Source organism: Halichoerus grypus, chromosome 2, assembly GCF_964656455.1.
Source record: "Halichoerus grypus chromosome 2, mHalGry1.hap1.1, whole genome shotgun sequence".
In the NCBI taxonomy this organism is placed as follows: Eukaryota; Metazoa; Chordata; class Mammalia; order Carnivora; family Phocidae; genus Halichoerus; species Halichoerus grypus.
Genome location: NC_135713.1, coordinates 185,919,474 through 185,941,448, shown reverse-complemented (window position 1 = coordinate 185,941,448; position 21,975 = coordinate 185,919,474). Strand labels below are relative to the sequence as shown.

General features: G+C 46.4%; 1 protein-coding gene across 1 annotated transcript in view; it reads right to left on the bottom strand.

Annotated features, from left to right (window-relative positions):
- Positions 1-9,508: 9,508 nt before the first annotated feature.
- Positions 9,509-21,975, bottom strand: part of SKAP1 (src kinase associated phosphoprotein 1) — a 271,214-nt gene continuing 258,747 nt past the window's right edge. Inside the window, exons 12-13 of the mRNA XM_078065633.1 lie at positions 12,129-12,237; positions 9,509-9,902 (exon numbers count right to left, since the gene is read on the bottom strand). Of these exons, the coding sequence (XP_077921759.1) occupies positions 12,136-12,237 (102 nt within the window). The 3' untranslated portion in view covers positions 9,509-9,902; positions 12,129-12,135. The remainder of the gene's footprint in view (positions 9,903-12,128; positions 12,238-21,975) is intronic.

The following is a 21,975-nucleotide window of genomic DNA, read 5'->3' as shown; positions in this document are numbered from 1 at the left end:
ACAGAGGCAAATCCAAAATGTCAAAAGAAGTTCATTTAAAAGGGGGAAAAAAAACCCACAAAAAAACTCCATCCACAACGCTCACAAAAACCCGACAGATGCTGAGCTAATGGCATCCGCTCTGCCGATTGGTGGGGATGACTCATGAATATTAATGAGCCCAATGCTCCAAATGGTGCAGCTGTGAACCCAGCTGTGCCTGAAGCTCTCTGATCTCGAAACTTCCAGACAGGAGCCGGAGGTGGTCTGTGTCAATTCCCTACTCAGCCAAAAAACAGCAAGCCGGGTTGGCCTTCTTCTGTTCGCTCCTTTTCTTCCTGGAGTTGGGGCTCAGCAGCTAGTTCTGCCAGCAGGGTAGGCTGCTGGGACAGCAGGAGCCATTCAAAGACACGGATGCGATTTTTCTGACTCCTGGCTTTTTTAATGATCCATTACCAGCAGTGCATACAATAGCAGCTCAGTTACTCCAAGGCCAGACACCACCCCCTCACCGGCTTGTGCACAGTTGAGAGTGTGCGCCATGGGAGGAGATGTCCTAAGAAGGGAAGAGTTTTCCTAACACGGGCCTGGTTTCCAGGGAAAACAGCAAAGCTGAATTCTCCCCATCCAGGCAGTTGGCTGCTCACGTTTTGCTCTGTCCCTGTGTGTGCTAAGGGCTGGCCGCCATGGCCGACCACCTCTGTAGAGGGAGTGGCTGGCTGAGCTGCACTCAGCTTTTGTAGAACAAAAGTATTTTGTGTTAGGATTTAGGTTCCAGCTGGGTTCTGTGCCTGATTGAGTCACCACCTGACCGCTACTTCAGGTGGCTACTTGTGGCCCAAGTCTGGTTGTCTCTTCTTACCCAGGATAAGTGATCCCCTGCTCATGGGTTTCATGTTGTTTGGTGGAAGGGTGCGTGTGTGTAGGGGGAGGTAGGTCTTGTTTGAAGATAAGTCTCCTTTGTTTGCTTCACTTTACTTGACCTCAGTGGCCAGTGAGGAGTGCAAGTCCAGTACTACACCCATCTTTTAGCTGAGGAAACTAAGCTGAGCTGAGCATGGTTTTTAAAAAGCATGTTTTGATTCATTTAAAATGTATGTATTTGTTTATTTTTCAAGTAAACTCTACCCCTGACATGGAACTCGAACTCACAACCCCAAGATCAAGAGTCACGTGCTCTACCAACTGAGCCAGCCAGGCGCCCCTACAAAGCATATTTTTAGATGGTGGGAGAATATATTTATGTGAGTTACCTCCCCAGCTCTGTAAGATGAGGTTTTTGTTTGTTTCCTCCCCCCATTTTTTTTTTTAAACTAAAATACACCCACTACTACTCAAGGAAAAAAAAAACAATTCCCCTCTTGTAGCTTTTCAGAGTAGTTCTCAGAAATCCGAGCTCCTCTGCAGTCCTGTTTTCGGACTGCTCCTTCCTTAGATGCACACCACCACGTCTTAGACACCTCTCCGGCAGCTGAGTTTGGGAGGCGATCATGACTCTTTCACAGTCTGATCGGACTTTAAGTTAGGTCCATGTTTGTGAATTTGTTTCTATGCCTCAGCTCTTGCTGGATATTCTTCCCACCTGAGGTGTGGGGAAGACAGTGGGCCAGGAGGACGTGAAGTGGGGTTGAAGGTAGAGATGGAAACAGACCAGCGCCTGGCCTGCCTCCCGGAGGCCACAGGACCATCCAGTCAGGGACTAGAGCGGCATCTGCTGATTTATGCGGAGGCTGCCAGCTGAGACGCAGCTAAAGCCCAGCAGATAAGCAGCGAGGTGCAGGATGGTGACTTCCTCAGGCCCGCCTGGGCACGGATCCTAAGCCAAGCCTCCTGGGCAGCCCTCTGCCATCAGGGACTCAGCTCTGTAGAGGGCATGTCACCTGGCTCAAAGTAACCTTTCTTTGAATTGTGGAGAAGCATCCCCCTTCCCATACTCCTTACCACTATCCCTTCCTTCCTGAGGGTTTCCTCAGCCCACTTTGGGAGCCTCCCAATTCACCTTTTCTCATTTACTCCCTGCTCTACAGAACTCTTGCAGGAACTGCTGTAAAGACCAAATATGCACTTGACTTACCAACAGGTCAGCAGGGGCCAGTCCTAGCATGTTATTAGAGAAATAACTTCTTGGCAAGAACGAGTTCCGCCTTAGAAATGGCTAGATTTGGAGTTGAAAGCTGGAACCTCAAATCTCAAGATATAATAAAAAACATGGACAGTTTATGCTCAAAAGGGTAACAGCCATGCTTTTTAGGAGATAGACTGCTCCTGAGTAAATGAGCAAAGTGAATAATTTTACTTCCCGTCCATTCAGGGGAGGCCTGGCCCACTTCCACCAGCAAAGGAGGCCAAGGAGACTTACTCAGCAGTGAAAGGGGCAAGAATAATACGTAGGGAGAGATGGGAAAGCTAGAGTGTGAGAATTCAGAGACTGCCTGGAAGTCTTTAAGGGTCCCCCCCCGCCCAATCGAAGGACAGGAACATGAGATGCTTCTGTAATCTTTGGATTATGGGAAGCCCCCAGCCAGAATTTCTTATCTGTGGCTGTACGTCCCTCCCTCCATCCTTCAGCCAAGCACCTCTTCCTTCTACCATCCATTTCGAAGGGGCCAGCTAGTTTAGATCTTTCCATAAGTGCTCTAGCCCTGGGTCTGTACTTCCCCTGGTGGCTACGTTGGTGTGGGAAGCCAGGCCCACCAGCAGCTTGACCCAAGTCCCTTGAGCAGAAGGCCCAGAATAGGGAGAGCCCGAGGCGGTTTGTTGGAGGCAATGCAACCTGCCTGCTATACGCTAGGAGACTTAGATATATTCTACCAATTAGGGCACATCTGTTCGAAGCGCTGAAAGGCGGGCACTGTCTCTTTAAGAGCCATCCCACTCCTCTCCTTGAGTGATGAGGCCTGGGAGCACAAGGGAGTCGGATGCTGATTAAACAGTCCTACTGCCCAGCTCTGTTAGAAAATTACTGTAATTATGATCTAGTCCCAGCAGAGGGATGAGTTCCAATCCTGCTAATAACCCTTCCAGGTGCCTCGGATTCGGGGCCCATGGGAGGCAGCGTCGTCAGGGCTCTGGCTGGCACCAGGGCCGGCAATGGCCTTGCTGTCTGGCCCGTGCAGGCAAAACCAACAAAGGTAATGGACCCCTCGTCCTATCTTGGCCTCCTGAGAAGGCAGTGGGTTTTGGCTGGGTTTTACTTTTTTGGTTCTTGATAGAGCTCCTAGGAGTTACTTTGCATAAGAAAACTTCCCCTTCAAAACTAACGTGGAGGAGCAGGAAGGATGGCGGGCCGTAGCTGCCGGGAGGTGACATCTGTCCTGCGTGACGGCTGCAGTCAGCCCCGCACCAGCCCGACCCAGTGCCTGCCAGGCGCGGGGCACCAGAGCCCCCCATCGGGGGCAGCTGCTGCCCTCTCCGTGGGTCGACGACCCTGATCTCCCGCTCTGAAGCAGAACACGGCATTTCACTCAGTCCTGATCAAGAGTTTCAGGGCTCCCCTTTTAGATTTCTGCTACAGAAAAGGGAAACAAGGATCGCAACCACAGAGCTCTAGACGTGAGGGACTCGCTGGCCTGCAGCTCTCTAAACCGGCAATTCTGGGCTTATTCATTTGAAAACATCTTTTTTTGTAGCGCAAATCTGCAGCTGTGCAGGCCCACGATTCTCTAAGGTGCTTGTGGAGCGTGGCAGTTGGTTTGCCGGGTGTTAAACCCTGAGGAATCCATGGCCTTTCTACTCTGGGTCTTCCCAACCTAGCAGTATGCTCCTCTCTAGTGCTATAATCCAGTGGCTAAAGCACAGACTTCTAGAAGGTAGGGCAGTTTCTCCGTGCTTGGCCCTAAGCAAACAAATGACCCGAGACATTGGTGTTCAACCAGGGGTGATTTTGTTCCCAGGGGACACTTGGCAATGCCTGGAGACAGCTTTGGTGGTCAGCACGGGGTGGGGGGAGGGAGAGTGGGGGGAGTGCTACCGGCATCTAGTAGGTAGAGAACAGGGGTGTTGCTGAACATCCCACAATGTCCCCAACAACATAAAGTTATCTGGCCCCAAATGTCAGGCCCCAGGAGTGCCAGGTTGAGAGAGCTTGCACTAACAGGTGAAGTAATAAGCTCCAAGTTCTGCACCCCCCCCCCCACTTTCCCCTGCACTGCCTTCGAGATGTCAGAAGAAATGATCTAAAATCTCCAGACGCCGGGCGCTCGCCCCGAGGTGGGCTGTCCCAGTGACAGGCCGAGCAGGCGCAAAGTCAGCCCTGCATCCCGGCCCCGTGGCAGGCTTCCGGTGCGTGTGGGCGGGGTGCAGGTGCCGCCTGGGGCATTCAAGGCAGAGCAATGCCGGGGCGGCTGACCGTGGGTAAAGGGGAGTGTTTGTAGCCTGTTTTCTGTTCCCTGATCTGATGAGGGGGAATAAAAGAGGACCAGCTGCTCACCATCAGGTTGAGAGCGTCTGCAGTAGAACCAGATGCCTGCCCTCTTTGAGGACCAGCACTAGAAGCCTCTTGGAACTCACTCCCGTCACAGGAGGCAAGAAGTGGCATACTGTTGCCCCGTGCTCCAAACATGCTTCCCTCCGTGGCACCCTGCCAGGTGGCGGGCTGTGATGGGGCCCCACGAGGGAACTGAACACACATAGCTACTGACAGCCGGCCAGCCCCACCAGCCGCTTGATGCCAAAGATACCGGGCCTCTCAGGACAGCCTGGGCATCAGGAAAAGAAAGCCTCGTTGGCAGGGTTTGCCTAGGAACCAGGCGGGCAGGGGACGACTTCATTAGAAGGCACGTTGCCCAGCGTCGTACCAGGAGAGCCCCGTCATCTATCTACCGCCCGCTCCCCGTGTGACTGGACAACCCGTTTTGCCTGATTTTTAGGGTGACCTCTGATCCTGGTTTACACCTGTGATCTTGGCATCAATTAGCAATAACTCCCCCTTTCAGTCTCAAAGTGTCTCTGGAAAATAAATTATACGGTCGCCCTACTGATTCTACTTCAGTTTCCTCTAATACAATAGGTTTTTTTTGCGGGGGGAGGTGTTACATTTATAAAAGATTTTTGTACAAAATGGGCTGCATCTTAAAATGTATCATTAATTGAATCCTAAAGAGTTGCAAAAGAATGGTCATCGATTCATTCTAATAACAACTAACCCCCCCACAGAAAACAGCCATGTTTTCTGAACAGTTAGTTTTTGATAGGGAAATAGGGAGAACAATTTGAATCCTGTGAAGAAAAAAATCTCTTTTTGGTTGCGAGTTTGAAACTCCCTACCCAATCTCTAAATTCTACAGGGAAAGGCAATAGCTGGGCAGGGGGGAAGGGGGAGGAGCAAGGGACTATGGTAATCCACAAACTAGTAAATGAGTCTGAGTCACTGGGCTGTGTAGCAGGGATAATCCTCTGTGTAGACCGCTCCTTTTTCTAAAGTCAGCTCCACAGATTTCGCTGGTGCTCCGGGAATTAGCAAATCAATGCCACGTAAGATTTACCCTTCCGAGCCACTCTTGGCTGGGGAGAACCTGTGGGGAAGGCTGCTCTGGGGCCAAAGATGAAAGCACCCCTGTCCTTGGCATCTGAGAGTTTTGTTCTTAAAATGAAAAAGAAAAAAAAAAAACACCAAAACCAAAAACCAACCACAAAAAATCCTATTTTGGTTTCTTTTTTTTTCTTTCTTGCTTCTCTCAACTCCACCTTTCTCCAACGGGTTTTTAAAGGCAGGGGTGAGGGGCGCCTGGGTGGCTCAGTCATTAAGCGTCTGCCTTCGGCTCAGGTCATGATCCCAGGGTCCTGGGATGGAGCCCCGCATTGAGCCCCGCATCGGGCTCCCTGCTCCGCGGGAAGCCTGCTTCTCCCTCTCCCACTCCCCCTGCTTGTGTTCCCTCTCTTGCAGTGTCTTTCTCTCTGTGTCAAATAAATAAAATCTTAAAAAAAAAAGCAGGGGTGAATCTCCCTCGCCCCATTATCATGGCATTGTCTGGCTCTCTGCTTTACTGTGACCCACGTGCTGGGCATGGAGTGTAGAATTTGAAAATGTGTCATCGGAGGTGTCCAACGGTGGCACAACTCGAGTGGTTCAGTAAGCAAAGCAGCAGACCGAGAATTTCCAGAGTCCTTCATTGCATTCGCTCTTCCCCGGCAGATTTTGTGTGATTTTTTTTTTTTCTCCAAGTCACCCCCTTTCAGATCCTCAGCTTTGCCACTCGCAAAGACCCGATGACACGTGAGGTGGTGCAACTGGGCAAACTGAAGGGCTAAAAAAAGAAGGGAATGATAACTTGAAATCTAGGCAGTTCCTTATGTGCTATGTTTAGATCAAGTATCTGTTTCGAACGGGAGGGCGGGCATCTCGTCGGTTCCACCCTTGGAATTTTAAATGGAATCAAACTGTCTGGGTTTCGGGAAGGAGACGCAGTAGGAATTCCCTTCTTTTTCCCGTTTTTATTCGCCAGAGGAAGAAGTGCAGTTGGTTTTGAATTAAATACAGATTTCTAAGAGATAATAACAGTACGAGGAAATTTAATATTGAGATGGTTGCAAAACAATGTGTATGCTATTTTGCTATACAGATGACAGAGAAAATGGAGCTGAAAGACTGCTTTCAGAGTATTTAGTATTCTCAGATACCAGCTTGGACAATGCAGGCCCAACCGTACGGGGCCCTAGGTCAGATTATGCGGTGGATGTCAGCGAGTTCTTGGTAAATTATTATTTATTTATCTGTAAAAGGAAGATATACAATGGCTGCCTTTTTTTTTTTTTAAGATTTTACTTTTTTAAGTCATCTCTATACCTAATGTGGGGCTCAAACCCATAACCCCGAGATCAAGAGTCACATGCTCCACCAACTGAACCAGCCACGTGCCCTTATACATTTGGGGCTCCTGCTTCTTCTTCTAAGATTTTGTTTCTTTATTTTATTTTATTATTTTATTTTTTAAAAAGATTTTATTTATTTATTTGAGAGAGAGAGAATGAGATAGAGAATGAGAGGGGGGAGGGTCAGAGGGAGAAGCAGACTCCCCGCTGAGCAGGAAGCCCAATGCGGGACTCGATCCCGGGACTCCAGGATCATGACCTGAGCCGAAGACAGTCGCTTAACCAACTGAGCCACCCAGGCGCCCTGTTTCTTTATTTTAGAGAGATAGCATGAGCCGGGGGGAAGGGGCGGGGGAGCACAGGTGGAGGGGCAGAGGGAGAGGGAGAAGAGTGGGGGAAAGAATCTCAAGCAGACTCTCCGCTGAGCAGAGAGCTCATGACCCTGAGATCACGACCCGAGCCGAAATCATGTCGGACCTTTAACTGACTGAGCCAGCCAGGCGCCCCTATACATTTGCATCTTAAATTTAGGATCTTACCTTTCTTATTTTCCTTCCTTTACATAAAATCAGGGAAGGAAAAAAAGCCTCCCTCTCCTATTTCACATGCCAGAGCAATTAGTGGCTATTAAGAAGCCATCCTACATACCATGTGGTTAGTTACGTGGTCTAATGCCCCGGTTATCTTAGTCACAGGCGCTAAAGTGGGGATTTGGTTAGTGGGGTCAAACAGAGAAGTGGTAACCTGATTAGCCAGTTGCTTTCTGAAGCTGTTGGTTAAAATAGTGGCTGTTGAACTGAATGGGGAGCAGTTTTGCTGGGTGAGGTTTCTCTTCAGGCCTTAGGAACCCAGTGCTTCCCAAAGCTCTCCTGTGGAACGTTCTCCTCAGAGAATGCCCTACAGCCTGGAGATAGTCTTATCAACCCCTCAGACTTGCTCTTATCTTTTTCTGCCTGAAACAAGGTCAAAGATCGCCCCATGGTGATGGACCGAATTCCGGATTAGTCCATTTTATATCTTTTAGGGCCAATAATCTGATTTCTCTTCCTGCTGGGCTTTCCAGCTGGCAGGGTCAGAGGTCGGAGTGGTGGCTAGCTTGCAGTCACCGGAGACCTCCACAGAATGGTGAGTGGTATGGGTATACACAAGCCTAGAGGTATAGAAGGGACTATTGCACTAAGGGGATTTTGTTTTAAATGCTGTTTTAAATGCTGGAAGCCAATGACCATGATACTGAGAGATCCCTGAACTGTGCAGAGAGTGAAGTTACCTTGACCTTGCTCCTTTTTCATCCCCCTTCTGACCCTGTCCCAGATACCGTCTCTTCCTCTTCTGGTGTCCCCTTTTCCGGTGTCTCTCAGTCCCAGAGCAATGGCACAATGCCTTTCTCCTCTCTTAGCCACCAGCCTTCCAGCCTTGGGTCCCTGGGGGTTCTTTAAGGGAGGGACCACTCTGGGGGGGGGGTTCAGTTTGCTTCCTCTGTTAACCACTTTAGAACAATGCCCTTGTGCTTACCTGTAGGTTGGGATTGGTGCAAAGGCTCCTAAAAGGGGAGGCAATTGGTTGTTTTTGGTTCATCTGCTCATCTGCTGCCACCTAGTGGTTCAGTCTCCTTTAGCACCCTGTGTAAAGTGGAGGGCACGTTACCAACAGTTCTGTATTGCCTTTCATCTCATTTTTTTCCCTCCCCAACCTCACTTGTCCCCTTTTCTTACCTCCTTATCCATCACATACACAAAAAGCTTCCTTTTTTTTTATGCTCCTGGGTCAGACAATCTGGAAATGAATGGCTGGCATAAAAATCTTTTAAGAAATTTGGAATGCACTGAAGCATCCCCGTTTGCTCTCCAGTTTCTCTCTTTTGGTGATGTGAAATGGGTGTCTTACTGCAGGGCTAGAAGATGGCTGTTACAGAGCTGAGGAAGGCTACTGCCGACCCAGGGCTGCTCTGAATAGGCAGTTCCAGAGAGAAAATTTCTATAGCTGCGCAGTTGCCCATTTTTCAAAATTTCTGCATAGCGACTGGCCATATATAATAGCGAACCCTTATTGAGCAGTTACTATGTGGCAGGCATTGTCCCAAGTATGTTACACATGTTGACTCTTTAATCTTCCTAATGACCCAGTGAAATGGACTACACCCTTTCTAAGGTGAGGAAGATGAGGCGTGTCTATGTCAAGTAACTTGCTCCCCTAGTAAATGGGGAACTGGGATTTATTCTCAGGCTGTCTGCTTCCAGAATTTATGTTCTTAACCACTATGTTTGCTGCCTCTTTAAGACACAGATAACGTGAGACCACAGGAAGAGGAACAGGGCTGTGTACACATAAGCCCTCCCCAAAGCACTTCCTTGGCCTTTGCCTGGGACTTATGATGCAAGACACATTGTGGTTGTGAGCTGAGGGCCAGGAAGGAACTCTCCAATGTGCTGACTCCAAGGACTTGCTTCTAGCCCTGTCTCATTTCAGAGATTCAGCACATAAGGAAAAACCACCAAGAAGGCAGCCAAAGGAAGTCTGAGAAGCCAAACAGAAAGCAGGCAGGCTCGGATTCCAGAGATGATTCTGCCCTGGAAGATAATCGCAAGTCCCCCCCTCTGTCCGGGTTCTTGTTTTCTCTCTGGCTCTCCTTTTCTACTTTGTCTGGAGGTGGCAGGAATGCCCAGAACCGGCCTTTTTGAGATCACTGCAAAAAGAAATTTGACACTATCACACACTGTTCCAGGAACCAAATATGAAGTTTATTTATGCTTTTCCAATCAGATGAAACAACCAGCAACTTCCTCCTCCAAAGGTTTCCTTCTCTCTCACCTTCTCTGTGACAAGCCTGTGGAGAAGGCAGAAGTGGATGTGTGGACATGTTTAAAGGCGGGATGAAAAAAAAATAAAGGTGGGATGAGCTATGACAAGGCAGGTGTAGTAACAGATCTGCTGAGTGTGCCTTTTCCCACTTGTCTCGCTGGCGGTTTTCAGTTACTACAAGGTGTCAGAGGCTTGGGTCTCTTCAGTAAAGAGAAGAATCCATGGTGTTGGTGGGGTGGCTGGGGTAGGGGATAGGAACTCCTGACGATCGGTTTCTTCATAAAGGCAGGCCAGAGACAAGGATATGTGTCCTAAAGGAGGAAAAATATATAAATTTGCTTTTATGATTCAAAACAAAGATGGTATAAAAGGGCACAAAGTAAAGAGTATCTCCCTCCTACCCTCCCAGTCATGCACTTTGTCCTCGGAGGCAGCCAGTGCTATTGTCTCTGTTCTCCCAGAGATATCTTCTACACACAGAAACAACTGGAGACTCCCCCCCTCCCAAACTGCCACGTTTTTTTCAGTAAGCTCTACACCCAACATGGGGCTTGAACTCATGACCCTGAGATCAAGAGTTGCATGCTCTACGGACTGAGCCAGCCAGGTGCCCTTGGAGACCCCCTTCTCACACAAATGGAACACATTAGGCCTACCCTTCTTTGCTGCTTTTTTTTTTTCTTACCAACATCAGTGCAGAGAGCTTCCTTTTCTTTTTTGCTGTTGCATAGTATTTAATTCTATGAATATACTACAGTTATTTGGCCAGGTCTCTACTGAATATTTAGGTCATTTCTAGTGGTGTGTTATTATAGACAAGTAATCTTGTGTGTATATCCTTTTTTTTTAAGATTTTATTTTATTATATATATTTTTAAAGATTTTATTTATTTGACAGAGAGAGAGACAGCGAGAGAGGGAACACAAGAAGGGGGGAGTGGGAGAAGGAGAAGCAGGCTTCCCGCGGAGCAGGGAGCCCGATGCGGGGCTCGATCCCAGGACCCTGAGATCATGATCTGAGCCGAAGACAGTCGCTTAACTGACTGAGCCACCCAGGCGCCCCAAGATTTTATTTTTGAGTATTCTCTACATCCAGTGTGGGGCTCAAACTCACAACCCGGAGATCAAGAGTCACACGCTCTACGGACTGAGCCAGCCAGGCACCCCATGTGTATATCCTTTTGCATGTGTGCAAGTGTAGCTATAGGATTAATTCCTAGCTGTAGAATTGTTGGGTCAAAGAGAAAGAGGAGATAAACAGCTGTGTCATTAAATACATGACAAAGTGAAGTAGAGTGAATGTGTTCAGATTTGCCAGAAGAATTCCAACGCTTCTGCATTCATGGCTAGGAAATGGAATCCTCATTAGGAAAGTCATAAAGTCAGACCTTGAGTGACAGGCCTGAGCTGGTGCTTTATGGTTGTACAAGGGCATCATAGAGTAAGATCTATACTTATGTATCCTCCTAAATGAATCCACTCAGCTGCTGCTGACACTACAATGGGCCCTGGTCTGGAAGATTCCAAGGATAGTTTGTGTCACTGTCATGCAAGTCATCCCTCACCCCCAGTAGTGAAGTCTGCTCCCATTTCAGGCCAGAAGAAGGAGCTAGAGACATCATGCTAGCCTTGGGTGCCCTCCATCACCATCCTAATTCTAAACAAAACCCACTCTGCACCAAAGCTACGCCACCCAAAGCCGGCACTCCCTCCACTGTTTTAAATGTGATGTGTTTCTTGCTCATAAAACACAAGCTATATTCTTTATTACCTAAAAGTTAATTTGATTATGTTCCATAGGAATCCTCATCCTGGATTCCTAGTCTTGGCCAATCATATCGTAATACATGGGCATTTGGGGGAAATGGTACTCTGGATTTGAGAGCTGGGGATAAAAAAAAGCCAGACCCATCCTTGTGGCAAAAATTCCTAGTTGTCCCCAAATATCCATTCTCCCCTTTTTATTTATTAATGAATCCTCTCCCCTCTCCACTTTTAAGCTGGACACAGGTTCTACCTAGAATAAGTCTATCTTTCTGTCCAAGTTCTGGCCGATGGGATGTAAGCTGCGGTGTGTGCAACGTCTGTGAAATGTCCCTAAAACAAGTGGGTGTACCCTTCCCCTTTCATTTCATCTTTCCTGCTGGGTAGGGTACAGACATGAAGCTGGAGCTGGAGCATCCAACTTGGGCCGCAAGGTAAGCTTTGGAATGTTGGGACATACAGTGGAGCAAAAAGAGAAGATATCTGGAACCTGGGTACCTTGGATCACTTACCTCCAGATTTTTTCGGAGGAGAAAAATAAATTTCTATGTTAATTAAGTCATTGTTATTTTGAGTTTTGTTTCACATGTCGTTGAACCTAATCCTAACCGACACAGTTCCCCAATTTAGGAAAAACAATTCCAGCTTCATCCTGTTCCAACAGGAAATCATTAGCATCACCTGTGGAAGTGCAGGAAAGCCATGGGCAACTCTTATCCTTCACAGAGAGATGAAGGCATGACCAATGCATTTACTGGCAATAGTTTTGATACCTGGGCTTCATATTTCTTCCATTTCAAAGGCAGTGATGAGATACTCCTTTGGAACAATCCCAATGAGGCTGTTCAGTTCTCCTACCCACCAGCCATACGCGTTATACTCCTGAAAAATGAAAAGAGAGTGGTTTCAGTTGGAATTCAGTCACGTTTCTGTTAATCTCTGACAGTGATTGCATGGGAGATTATGTTGGGTGGTTTCTTTGTCGACACTACAGTATGACTTGTTAACACCCCTGATGGGATTATTAGATTAAAAAAAAAAAAAATCTCCCAGAGGAGGAAAGCAAACTCTACCTTCATTTTGCCGTCTGCCTGTCTACGTTGTAAATCTAGTACATTCGATGCCATTGCTGAACCTAAAGAGCATGTCTTTTATTAAGCAGAGTGGAATGGCTTCTTCTGAGAAAGTTGGGCACATCCTAAATGCCAGAACACTAAAGATATTCAGGGAGTCACGTCATAGTTCAAATCAATAATATTTACTAAGCATCGTCTATGTGCAAAGTGCTGTTTGAGATCCCATGAGATATATAATGATGAATCAGAGCATTGCTTGCTCCCTAGGAGCTTATAGCACAGAGTAATGGGCTTTGGAGTCAGACAGACTGGGATCCAATCCCCACTTGGTCATTTAGTAGCCGTGTGACCTTACACTCTCCTAGCTTTAACTTCCTCTTCTGGAGGAGTAGGGATAGTATCATCTCTCCCCTATGTTGTGGGAATATAAATGTCTGATGCATAGTAGGTGCTCTAAACATTAGATTCTTCCCCCAGACGAATTGGGAGGTTGACAGGCACATCAGTAAAGACAGGGAGGACATAGGAGCCCCAGAGAGGAGCAAATAAGAAAGGGAATGAGAGGGTGTAAAAGAACGAGCAATCACAGGGTTGGGAGTAGGGCGCCCTGAATACAGAAGAGCTTTTCAAAAGCACAGCAGATGTTAAACACTATGGGACTGCTTCTGAAAGCACCAGAAAATATTTTCTTTCTTTCAAAGGAAGTAAAATTTAGGAATACATAGGGAATATCATGTATTCTAGTTCAACTGCATATACGGTACCATGAAGCTGTCTTTTTACACACTTGGCTGTTGAATTCTACTAGGAAAAAAAAGAAAGAAAGAAAACCAGGTTGGTGACACAATAAAATTCCAGGTCAACTGGTTATCCTTCTTTTCCTTGGATAGCTTATCTCCCCCCTCCTCCAGCTCTGCCTCCCCCGCCCTTCCAGCAGATGACCTCTTTTCCACCTTCAAAAAGAAAAGAGAAGCCATCAGATGTGTCAACCTTCAGCCACCAAAAGAGGAACTTACCTGTACTGACAACCACCCTTCCTTCCCATTAAAGTGGAGGAGGCGTCCTTCCTCTGGTTTAAGACTCTCTCATCATGGGTACATGAGAGCATCATGTGGGCTCCCATGTCCTCCCTGTCCTTACTGATGTGCCCGTCAACCTCCCAACTCTTCTGGGGGAAGAATCTAATGTTTAGAGCACCTACTATGCATCAGACATTTATATTCCCACAACAAAGGGGAGAGATGATATTATCCCTACTCCTCCAGAAAAGGAAGTTAAAGCTAGGAGAGCGTAAGGTCCCACGGCTACGGTTGAAGACTCTCCCTGGTAACATGGCTTTGTAACCCTTCCACTTTCTTTATTTCTTAGAGGTGAGGTTCTGTGGAGTCTGACTTCTGCCTCTAATATAAATGGCTCCTTCCATCAGCACGAAATGTATTCAAGTTTCTTTTGTCTTTGGAAACAGTGATTAAATAGTCCCCACCTCATGCCTACTTCCCATTTCTACTCATCTATGCTAATTCACTGTCAAACTTACTGAAAGAGTTTACTTCACTTTCTACCCCAACTTCTTGCTTTCTGTTCCATCTTCAAGCCACTCTACTCAGGCTTCTGCTCCTATCACTCCACTTACACTTTTTCTCCACGGTCTCCTATAACCTCCGATTGCTCAAATTCTATGGTATTTCTCGGTCCTTAACTTCATCTCTCAACAGTGCTGGCAACTATGGACCCTTCTTGAGGCATTTTATTTTCTTAGTTTCTGTGATAATTATACTCTCCGGGCTTCCCTCTTACCTCCTTGGTTGCTTCTCATTCTCCTTTACAAGCTCATCTTTCTCTATCCTTCCTTTTGATGTGGTTGTTTCCAGCATTCTGTCCTGGCCCTCTTCTGACTTGATGCACTTCCCTTGAGCAATCTGATATACCTCTGTGCTTTAGCCACCATGTAAATGACTCACAACCATAGCTCCAGCCCAGATCTAAGTGTTGGATCCTAATGCCAAGTGCATGTCCATCAAGCTGCTCAAACTCAATATATCCTAAATTTAACCCATCATCCTGCCTCTGTCTCCATTCCTACTCCCAACCAGCTCTACTTCCTGTGTTCTCTATCTCAGTGGATGGTAGCTCTATGCACTCTGTTAATGAAGCCAGAAACTCAAGAGTCATTTCCAGTTGCACCTTCCTCTTCCAGTCAGTCTTTGAGTTCTGTTGATTCTCTTTTCAGAGTATTACTGGAATCCATCCACTTCTCTCCATTCCCATTGCCAATACCCTTGTCATGTCACTGTCATTTCTCATGAGGACTACAGAAACAACCTCCAAGCTCGTTTCTGTATCTCCATTCTTGTTCCCCTCCAATCTAGTCTTCATTCTGGGGCCAGAATCATTTTAATGCACATTGATAAAAAATCACTGCTTTGCTTGAAACCTTTAAGTGGGTTCCCACTGCCTCTTGTCAATGTCTTAATAAGGTGAACAAGGCTGTGCATTACCTGGTCCTGTTCACTGTTCAGCATTGTCATTTACCCCCTAAATCTAGTGGACCCTTAGTAAAACAGACTTTGTATCCGCTACTCCCATGGGCCACAGGCTCTCTTAGCTTGGAGCCTTTCCTCTGCCTGTTTAGCTCCTATTTCCCTTCACCCTTTCATGGGGCTCACTCCTAAGCAGCCTTCAGATCTCAATTCCTGGGCTTCTCTAGACGCTCTAGAAGCTTCTCTTTGCCACTCTCTGTGTGGGGGCCACAACTCTGTACTGTGTACTGTGTCCTGTGCTTCCCTGGACATGAGTTCATCATGCTGTCTTGTATCTGCTGCCTTTGTCTCACTGCCAATCACAAGGTGGAAAGTCCTGTGAGAGTTGGAACTTCGCTGGTTTTGTTTGCTGTTCTACTCCCAGCACTCGGCATGGTAGCCGGCACAGACAGGGGCCAAAAAATACTTGTTAAATAAGGTTATGAAGAAATGAAGGGAGCAGTGGGATTTATTCTTTCAGTTGAGCAGATTTAGTTTCAGCTAAATCCAAGATACTCTCCTGGTGATTGAACTGGTTGTGGCGGGAAGAGAGCAACTGCCTTTGGAGAGAGTTTCCCCAAATGGCTCCCTAAATACCATGAAGAGAGCCTCAAATGCCATACCAAGCGAGGCTGAGTTGATCCTAAAAAGAACAGGGAATTACCTTTTAAGAACCAGTCTTAAATAACTGCATGTGTCTACCACCCAGCCCACTGTTTCCCCACACCTTCTCATGCCCCCCACTCTCCCCCAGGCCAACTTCTCCCTACAGTCTGCATTGCCTTGTGGGAAATTACCCAGAGCCCCTCAGCCTCTGCCTGTCAGGATGTTTTAAACTCCTCTCCGTACAAATTATGTTACTGTCCATTTTCCAACACTGAAGTTAGGGCAGTTTCTGCCTTAAGTTTTCTTGTAGTGTTGCCTTTTGCTTAGCATGTTGCTGGAATGCCATTTCCACAAAGCCTTGCTGTGAGAGAGACACATATTCTGTCTTCCTCTCGTACTGTTACTCATAAAAACCCTAGCTTTAGCTCTTCTGCTACCTCACAGGCGGGAGGGTGGGCACAGTGTCGTCTGATAGTCTTTTGATCGATGTCAACTTGCTGAAACACGTGTGAAGGGCGGTCTTCCACCTGCCATATGGTGTCATCTTCATCACCTGAGGGGCTCAGACCAGGCATTCCCTCCCTAGGGACTGTCTCAGACTCCTGACTTCGACTCATGCTCCGTAGCATCCGCCTTTAGCCGTAATGCTGGGAGTAGGGACCAAGCCTTGGGAAGGTGCTCTCTGCCAACCCAAAGAGGGTGCAAACAGGAAGCAGATGAGGCTCAGCAGGACACCTGCAAAGACCAGGCTCCCAGGCCGTGTGCTCTTGCTCGAGGGGAACACTGACCCTGCCGACCGCAGATGGAGAAGCCTCACCACAGTGCTGAGAACTGAAATGAGTGAAATCAACTCTCTGCCCTTCAAAACAAAAGAGCAGGCAGAGAGTAAGGAGGATGGCACAGTCTCAGAGACCGTAAGTACCCTGCTGTGGGAGCCTAGGAGCTTAATCAAAGCACCTACAGGTCTTGGGATCTGACTGGCTTTTCCAGATTTCATCCCTTGGCTGGATACCCAAAAAGGGCTGCAGGGCTGAGATTTTAAAGCATGAATGGAAAATTTCTAGGCTTCTCTTCCACTACCACCTCCCATGCATTGCTCCAGCCCAATCTGAACACCACGAGGTATTTTAAAATAATTTCTACTTTGATGAATTGCTGGGGAGTCCACAATTGCTCATAATCAAAGGGAGAAAAATGCAAATGAGATCCGGCCGAGAACTATCACCACCAAACGTTTATTTCACTGCACAGTGCCAAAAAGAATTAAAACAACATTAAACTCACAGCAATCATGTTTAAACCCTCGTTTCCAAGTGCCAAATTGCACCACTCTGGATCATACAGATGTTCGTTAATTATGCTAATTTTTATTAAACTATTAAAATGGAGAGAGTACTGGCTCAGCCAGGCAGACCCCAGCTCTGAATGAACTCTGCTCTTGTCTAGAGGTGCTAATTTACTGCATTTTTATTAAGTTGCTGATTCTTGGGTTTTAGTTTTGGATGGCAGACGGGACTGAATTCCTGGGATCAACGTTTTCAATAAAGTTTGACTTCCCCTGCCTGGATGTTTAGAAAGACCAGAAAATGCTGAGACACTCCCGGGAGACCTGAAATCCTCAATGCGGAAGTGGTTCTACCTCCAAGGTGGGGATACACGCCTACCACGGGAAGGGATCAGAACTGCACAGGCTCCTCACTCCTTAACTCTATACACATTGTGTATGGTATAGCTAAGGGGTTAATTACGTAACACAAGATGCTTTAGATAAGAATATAAAAAGCTGTTTTAAAAAAAGCAAACAAACCCTTTACATCAGCACTTGCCTATTGTCACGAAGTCTTTATAGAAGCTTTTCACTCAAAAATAGTGCACCGTGTGGTTTGTTCTCATCATAAATATTTCTAGGCTTGATTAGACATCCGTTTCCCTCAACACCAACCCTGTTCCACCTCCCTGAACTCCCCAAATGAAGGAATCTTGAAAGCAAAGGTTGGTTACTTGGACTCCCTGTCTGGTTGGAGAAGCTATTGGCCTATATGAGCAGAACATCGAGTGAACCTGAAACAGACCCAGCACTCACCATCAGCAACAATCAAAAGTGTTTATGGGGGATTGCACACTGCCATAAAAGGATTTATGCTGCTAATCTCCATCAACAAGGAAAAAAACAAAACAAAACAACCCTACCGAACCTGCCATAAAAACAACAGCAAATTCTATAAACAAAAAGCAGTATGGCCACCAACCACGGACATGTCGCACAGCTTGACTCTGCCTCTAGTGGTTCCCTATTGCTGTTTATGGTTTCAAGACTATCACGGACCTCCTCAGTGCTCCTCCTGTCACAGGGCCCTGAGTCCCTGTGTGGTGCTGCAAATACCCTGTCAGTAGGTGTCAGGGGATATCAGGGGGAAAACCAGCAGGCGCCTATCATAAGCCTTAAAAGAGATTAAATACCCCTACTCCATGATTGCTACATTTTAATTTCTCTCCTCCCTGCTGGTTCCTATTTGTATAAGCTCTTCCATGGCTCCCCTGGAATAGCACAGACATGACCTGGAATGACCATCCTGTCTTGGGATGAGAATTCAATTTCCAGGCTCAGTGAATCCTAGGCTGTTCCAACAAAAGGAAAGCACCATCCTCTAGGGCACAGATTCTTAAACTGGAGTCTGTGAACCCCTGGCTTGTCCATGGATGGACGTGAAGGGTTCTCTGAACTCCTTGAATTTGGTGTAAAATTTTGTGTGCACGTGTCTATATGTCTTTATGTCTTGTCCCTGGGGTGAAGTCCAGAACTTTCATCAGATTCTCAAAGGGTTTATGAACCCTCTACAGTTTATGAACCAGTGCTCTGTGTGTGTGTGTGTGTGGGTGGGGGATACAATGATCTTTATGGCCTGGATCTGCACTTTGGCCCAGGGTGGCCTCTCTCCACCCCAGCCTCCCCCCAGCTTTTAAAAGTACAGTGAAAGGAAGTCAAGAATCCTTGTTTCTGCCATGCTGGGTTTCTTAGGCTTCAGCCCTCCAGCTTCAGAGTCTGTTCCTTCTTCTAAGGTTGAAGGCTGACCAAGCTTCCTCATTCTTTCTAAGGCACCATCCCTTTCTCTCTCTTTTTCTTTTATTATTGAAGTATAATTGATGTACAGTGTTATATTACTTTCACGTGTACCACTAAGGCACCATCTCTTTAGCTGTGACGTCTCTCAATAGCTCCCATTCAAATCCACGTGATGGCTTTTGGAGCAAGCTGCTTGACTCTGTCTGCCCTGAGAATGTTCCTAATAGAAATGTTCTCTTTTTGCATTGAATTGGGCTTCGATAAGCCTCTGTGGAACAAGATTCCCGGAAAATGTCTCATACTTTTGTTCTTTTAACCATCTAAGTTCACTATACCAGTGCTTGTAAATAAGAGAATTCCTCTTCAAGAGAACAATCAATCAGCCCCTGACTTGAAAGATCAATAGAAGCTTGATATATATATGGGAAAGGCCAATCAATCACAGAATTATTGGTTTATGATTGCTTATTTCTCTTATCAGTGCTTGCACATCCGACATTATCATTAGCAAAGATGGGAAATTCGAATTCCTAAGCAGAGTAGATTGTAATATTCCAGGATCAGCCAAAAACATTGTATTTTTACTCTGGATTGGCCCACAATTTCTCTACTTCTAAAATCCAGCTTTGGAAATTTAATGCTTTCTGAGGAAATCATAAATTATTAAATAAATTGAGGGCTCTAACTCAGCACCCTTCCAACTGCTGAGAAAAGCAAGGCTGGGAATAAGGATTGTTCACCAAAGACAAGCAGGTGCCCATTTTTCAGCATAAGTGGTTTTGTGGGGAGATTTTGCAGAAGGGAAAGGAAGTGGTCAGTCGGGTGGATGGTGGATTAGTGGGGTTGGAAGCTGTCACAGGACTGGAGCTCAGCGCTCGGCTGAAACCTTGGGTAGCTTGGCAGCCTCCCCAGGCTGACACCATGTTTTATGTTCTTGGCAATCATTTTCTCTTTTTTCCATTATTCAGAGTTTTGGTCTATCAATCATAATAAAAATGAATCATTAAATTTGCCTCAATTGAACCAGTTTTATTTATTGTTACATTTCAGGGAGCTTGCTAACCTGGAGATTGGCGGGCCTGGACTGGGGAGGAGGGAAAGGCATGTGAGTGTGAGAAAGGGGACGAGGAAAGGCTGGGTGGTCAGTGACAACAGCTGGGTGGGGTGGGGGGCATAAGGTGACAACTGGACAGCTGAGAGTTGAGTGTTCTGAGGAGGAATGTGTCAGCTAGATGGGGGGCGGGGTGTCTGAGAGCACTTGAAAGCACGGGGAAATTCAGCCTCAGGCCCGAAGCCTGGCGTGCAGGACCCATGCACACGCTGGACACTGTTGGTGATGAAAGTGTGTGCAAAACACAGGCTGTGCGCGAGAGAAAAATCCTAAACTGTGAAGAGAAGAGGGAGGGCGGGAAGAGAAATGAGAAAGAAACACACAACTTGAACTTTGCCTAAAAAAGACAGAAAGGATAAAGGGAAGGTAAACACTTTGCAGATGGGAGAAAACAAGGTGCCAAGTGCAGAATTCAGGAACAATAGAGACAGCACCATTTCGGAGCTGATAGAATTGTGATACCATGTGAGACCGGCGTATTAATATGTATTCCATAAACAGCTCACAGCTCTGCACCGCTCTGTTTTGCTCTGACCGCAGTACCAGCCTCAGGCACCACAACACAATTTGGAAACAATGTGACGGAAATGTTTAATCTGCTCGGCCCATCTGTGCTGCGTATTTCTCCAGATCTCCCTGAGAGAGGCGCCTTGAATCTCCACATTGCCTTTAATATTCTCCTAAATCACCTCCCCACTGCACTTCAAGGGCCATTGCTACAATATCACAGGTTCATCTAAAGTGCAATGGGGGTGGGGTGGGGGGGGAGGCACAGGCCAGGATATTTTTTATTTTAAAATAATTTCCAGAGATCGTCTTTTCTGCTTCCTTAAAAAAAAAAAAAAAAAAGAAAGAAAGAAAGAAACGTTATTCTACTATTGCCAGAAGGTTATTGAGGTTGTTTGGTACAAAACAGGGTAGGATAGAGTGGAATCATTCTCCAAAGAATTATTTTTATTAATCTCGATTCCCTCAATTGGACATGGGAGGGGGTGAGTAGATGCTTGTTTTCTCTTATCTCTTTTTCTTGCACCTTGCTAGGGTGATGTGTTCATTTGGGGCTGGTGCCTACTCTGCTTTATGCTCTCCTCATTGGGTATTGGCTTAACTCTGCCCTGCTCCAGACAAAGCCATCTTATTCAGGACAGGTATACGTTTGGTCCCTGGTCAACTAAATGCCCTCACCAGAAAGGGACACCGTCTATATTATTAATTTCAGCTTCAAACCTTAGGTTTTTCTCTCTTTAAGGTACAGGTGTTGAGCGTCAGATTTCTGCCTCCCCCTCCCCCACTTGATTTTGCCAGATTCAGTGATTTGGGGCTAGAATGTAGGAAGCTGGGGTAGGTTTCAGAGAAAGAGGGGATGATAAGTCGCTACGTTCCAGACCTTAGACAAATGAAAGAGAGTTGCACATCACCAAGAAAATTAGGATTCCTTTTGCTTTGTGAATTAAAGAAATGAATAATTTAATCCTCAAGATTGTTCCGGCGAGGGAAAGGCAACGTCCCAGTTGCGGAGCCCTACAGCCTGTCGGTGTGTTACATCATCTGCACACATAGGCGTTTCCATGACAACCGCTTATAGCTTCATTTCCTGGATCCCTCTAGGGGGTGTCACAGCCAGATCCACCTGCTTTTCACCCTACCCTCGGTGGGGTCATGGTAAGGTCGCCAGAATAAATGAACGCGGGTACTAATGATCTGTTTACTGCTGTTTATGCTCTGTGTGTGTCAGGGGCACGCACATTTAGAGAGCTCATTATGGTTGCAATTAGAATGCACCATCGCTAGATATTTAACTCCTTTTTCTTTTAAATTAGCATTTTAATAACATTCTTTGAGCAGAGAAACAAAATGACCATTTTTCACGGACAAACTTCTAGCTGTAGGTGCAACTTTAATGGCAAAGTTGTGAAGGGGAAAGAAGGGAGGGGAAAAAAAAGGCCATTTTTACTACTTCCACCCTCCTCCTTACCAAAAGGATATTTTTATTTGCTTTCTAACACACTCAATTTCCTAAATTTGTTTTGAATCCAATTATTTTGGGTGGCTTAAAGTACCGTACTCTTGTTGGACGGAAATTAGCAGCGATTGAAATTAACTTTCTATGTGACCTGTGAAAGGGGCTAAAATAATTACAAGTGTGTATAAGAAACCCTCTCTCCAAAAGACCCTTGCTGCAGGATCAGGCTCTGATCCGCTGATACCATTACTGGAATATCTTTATAATGTAACTGCAAGGGC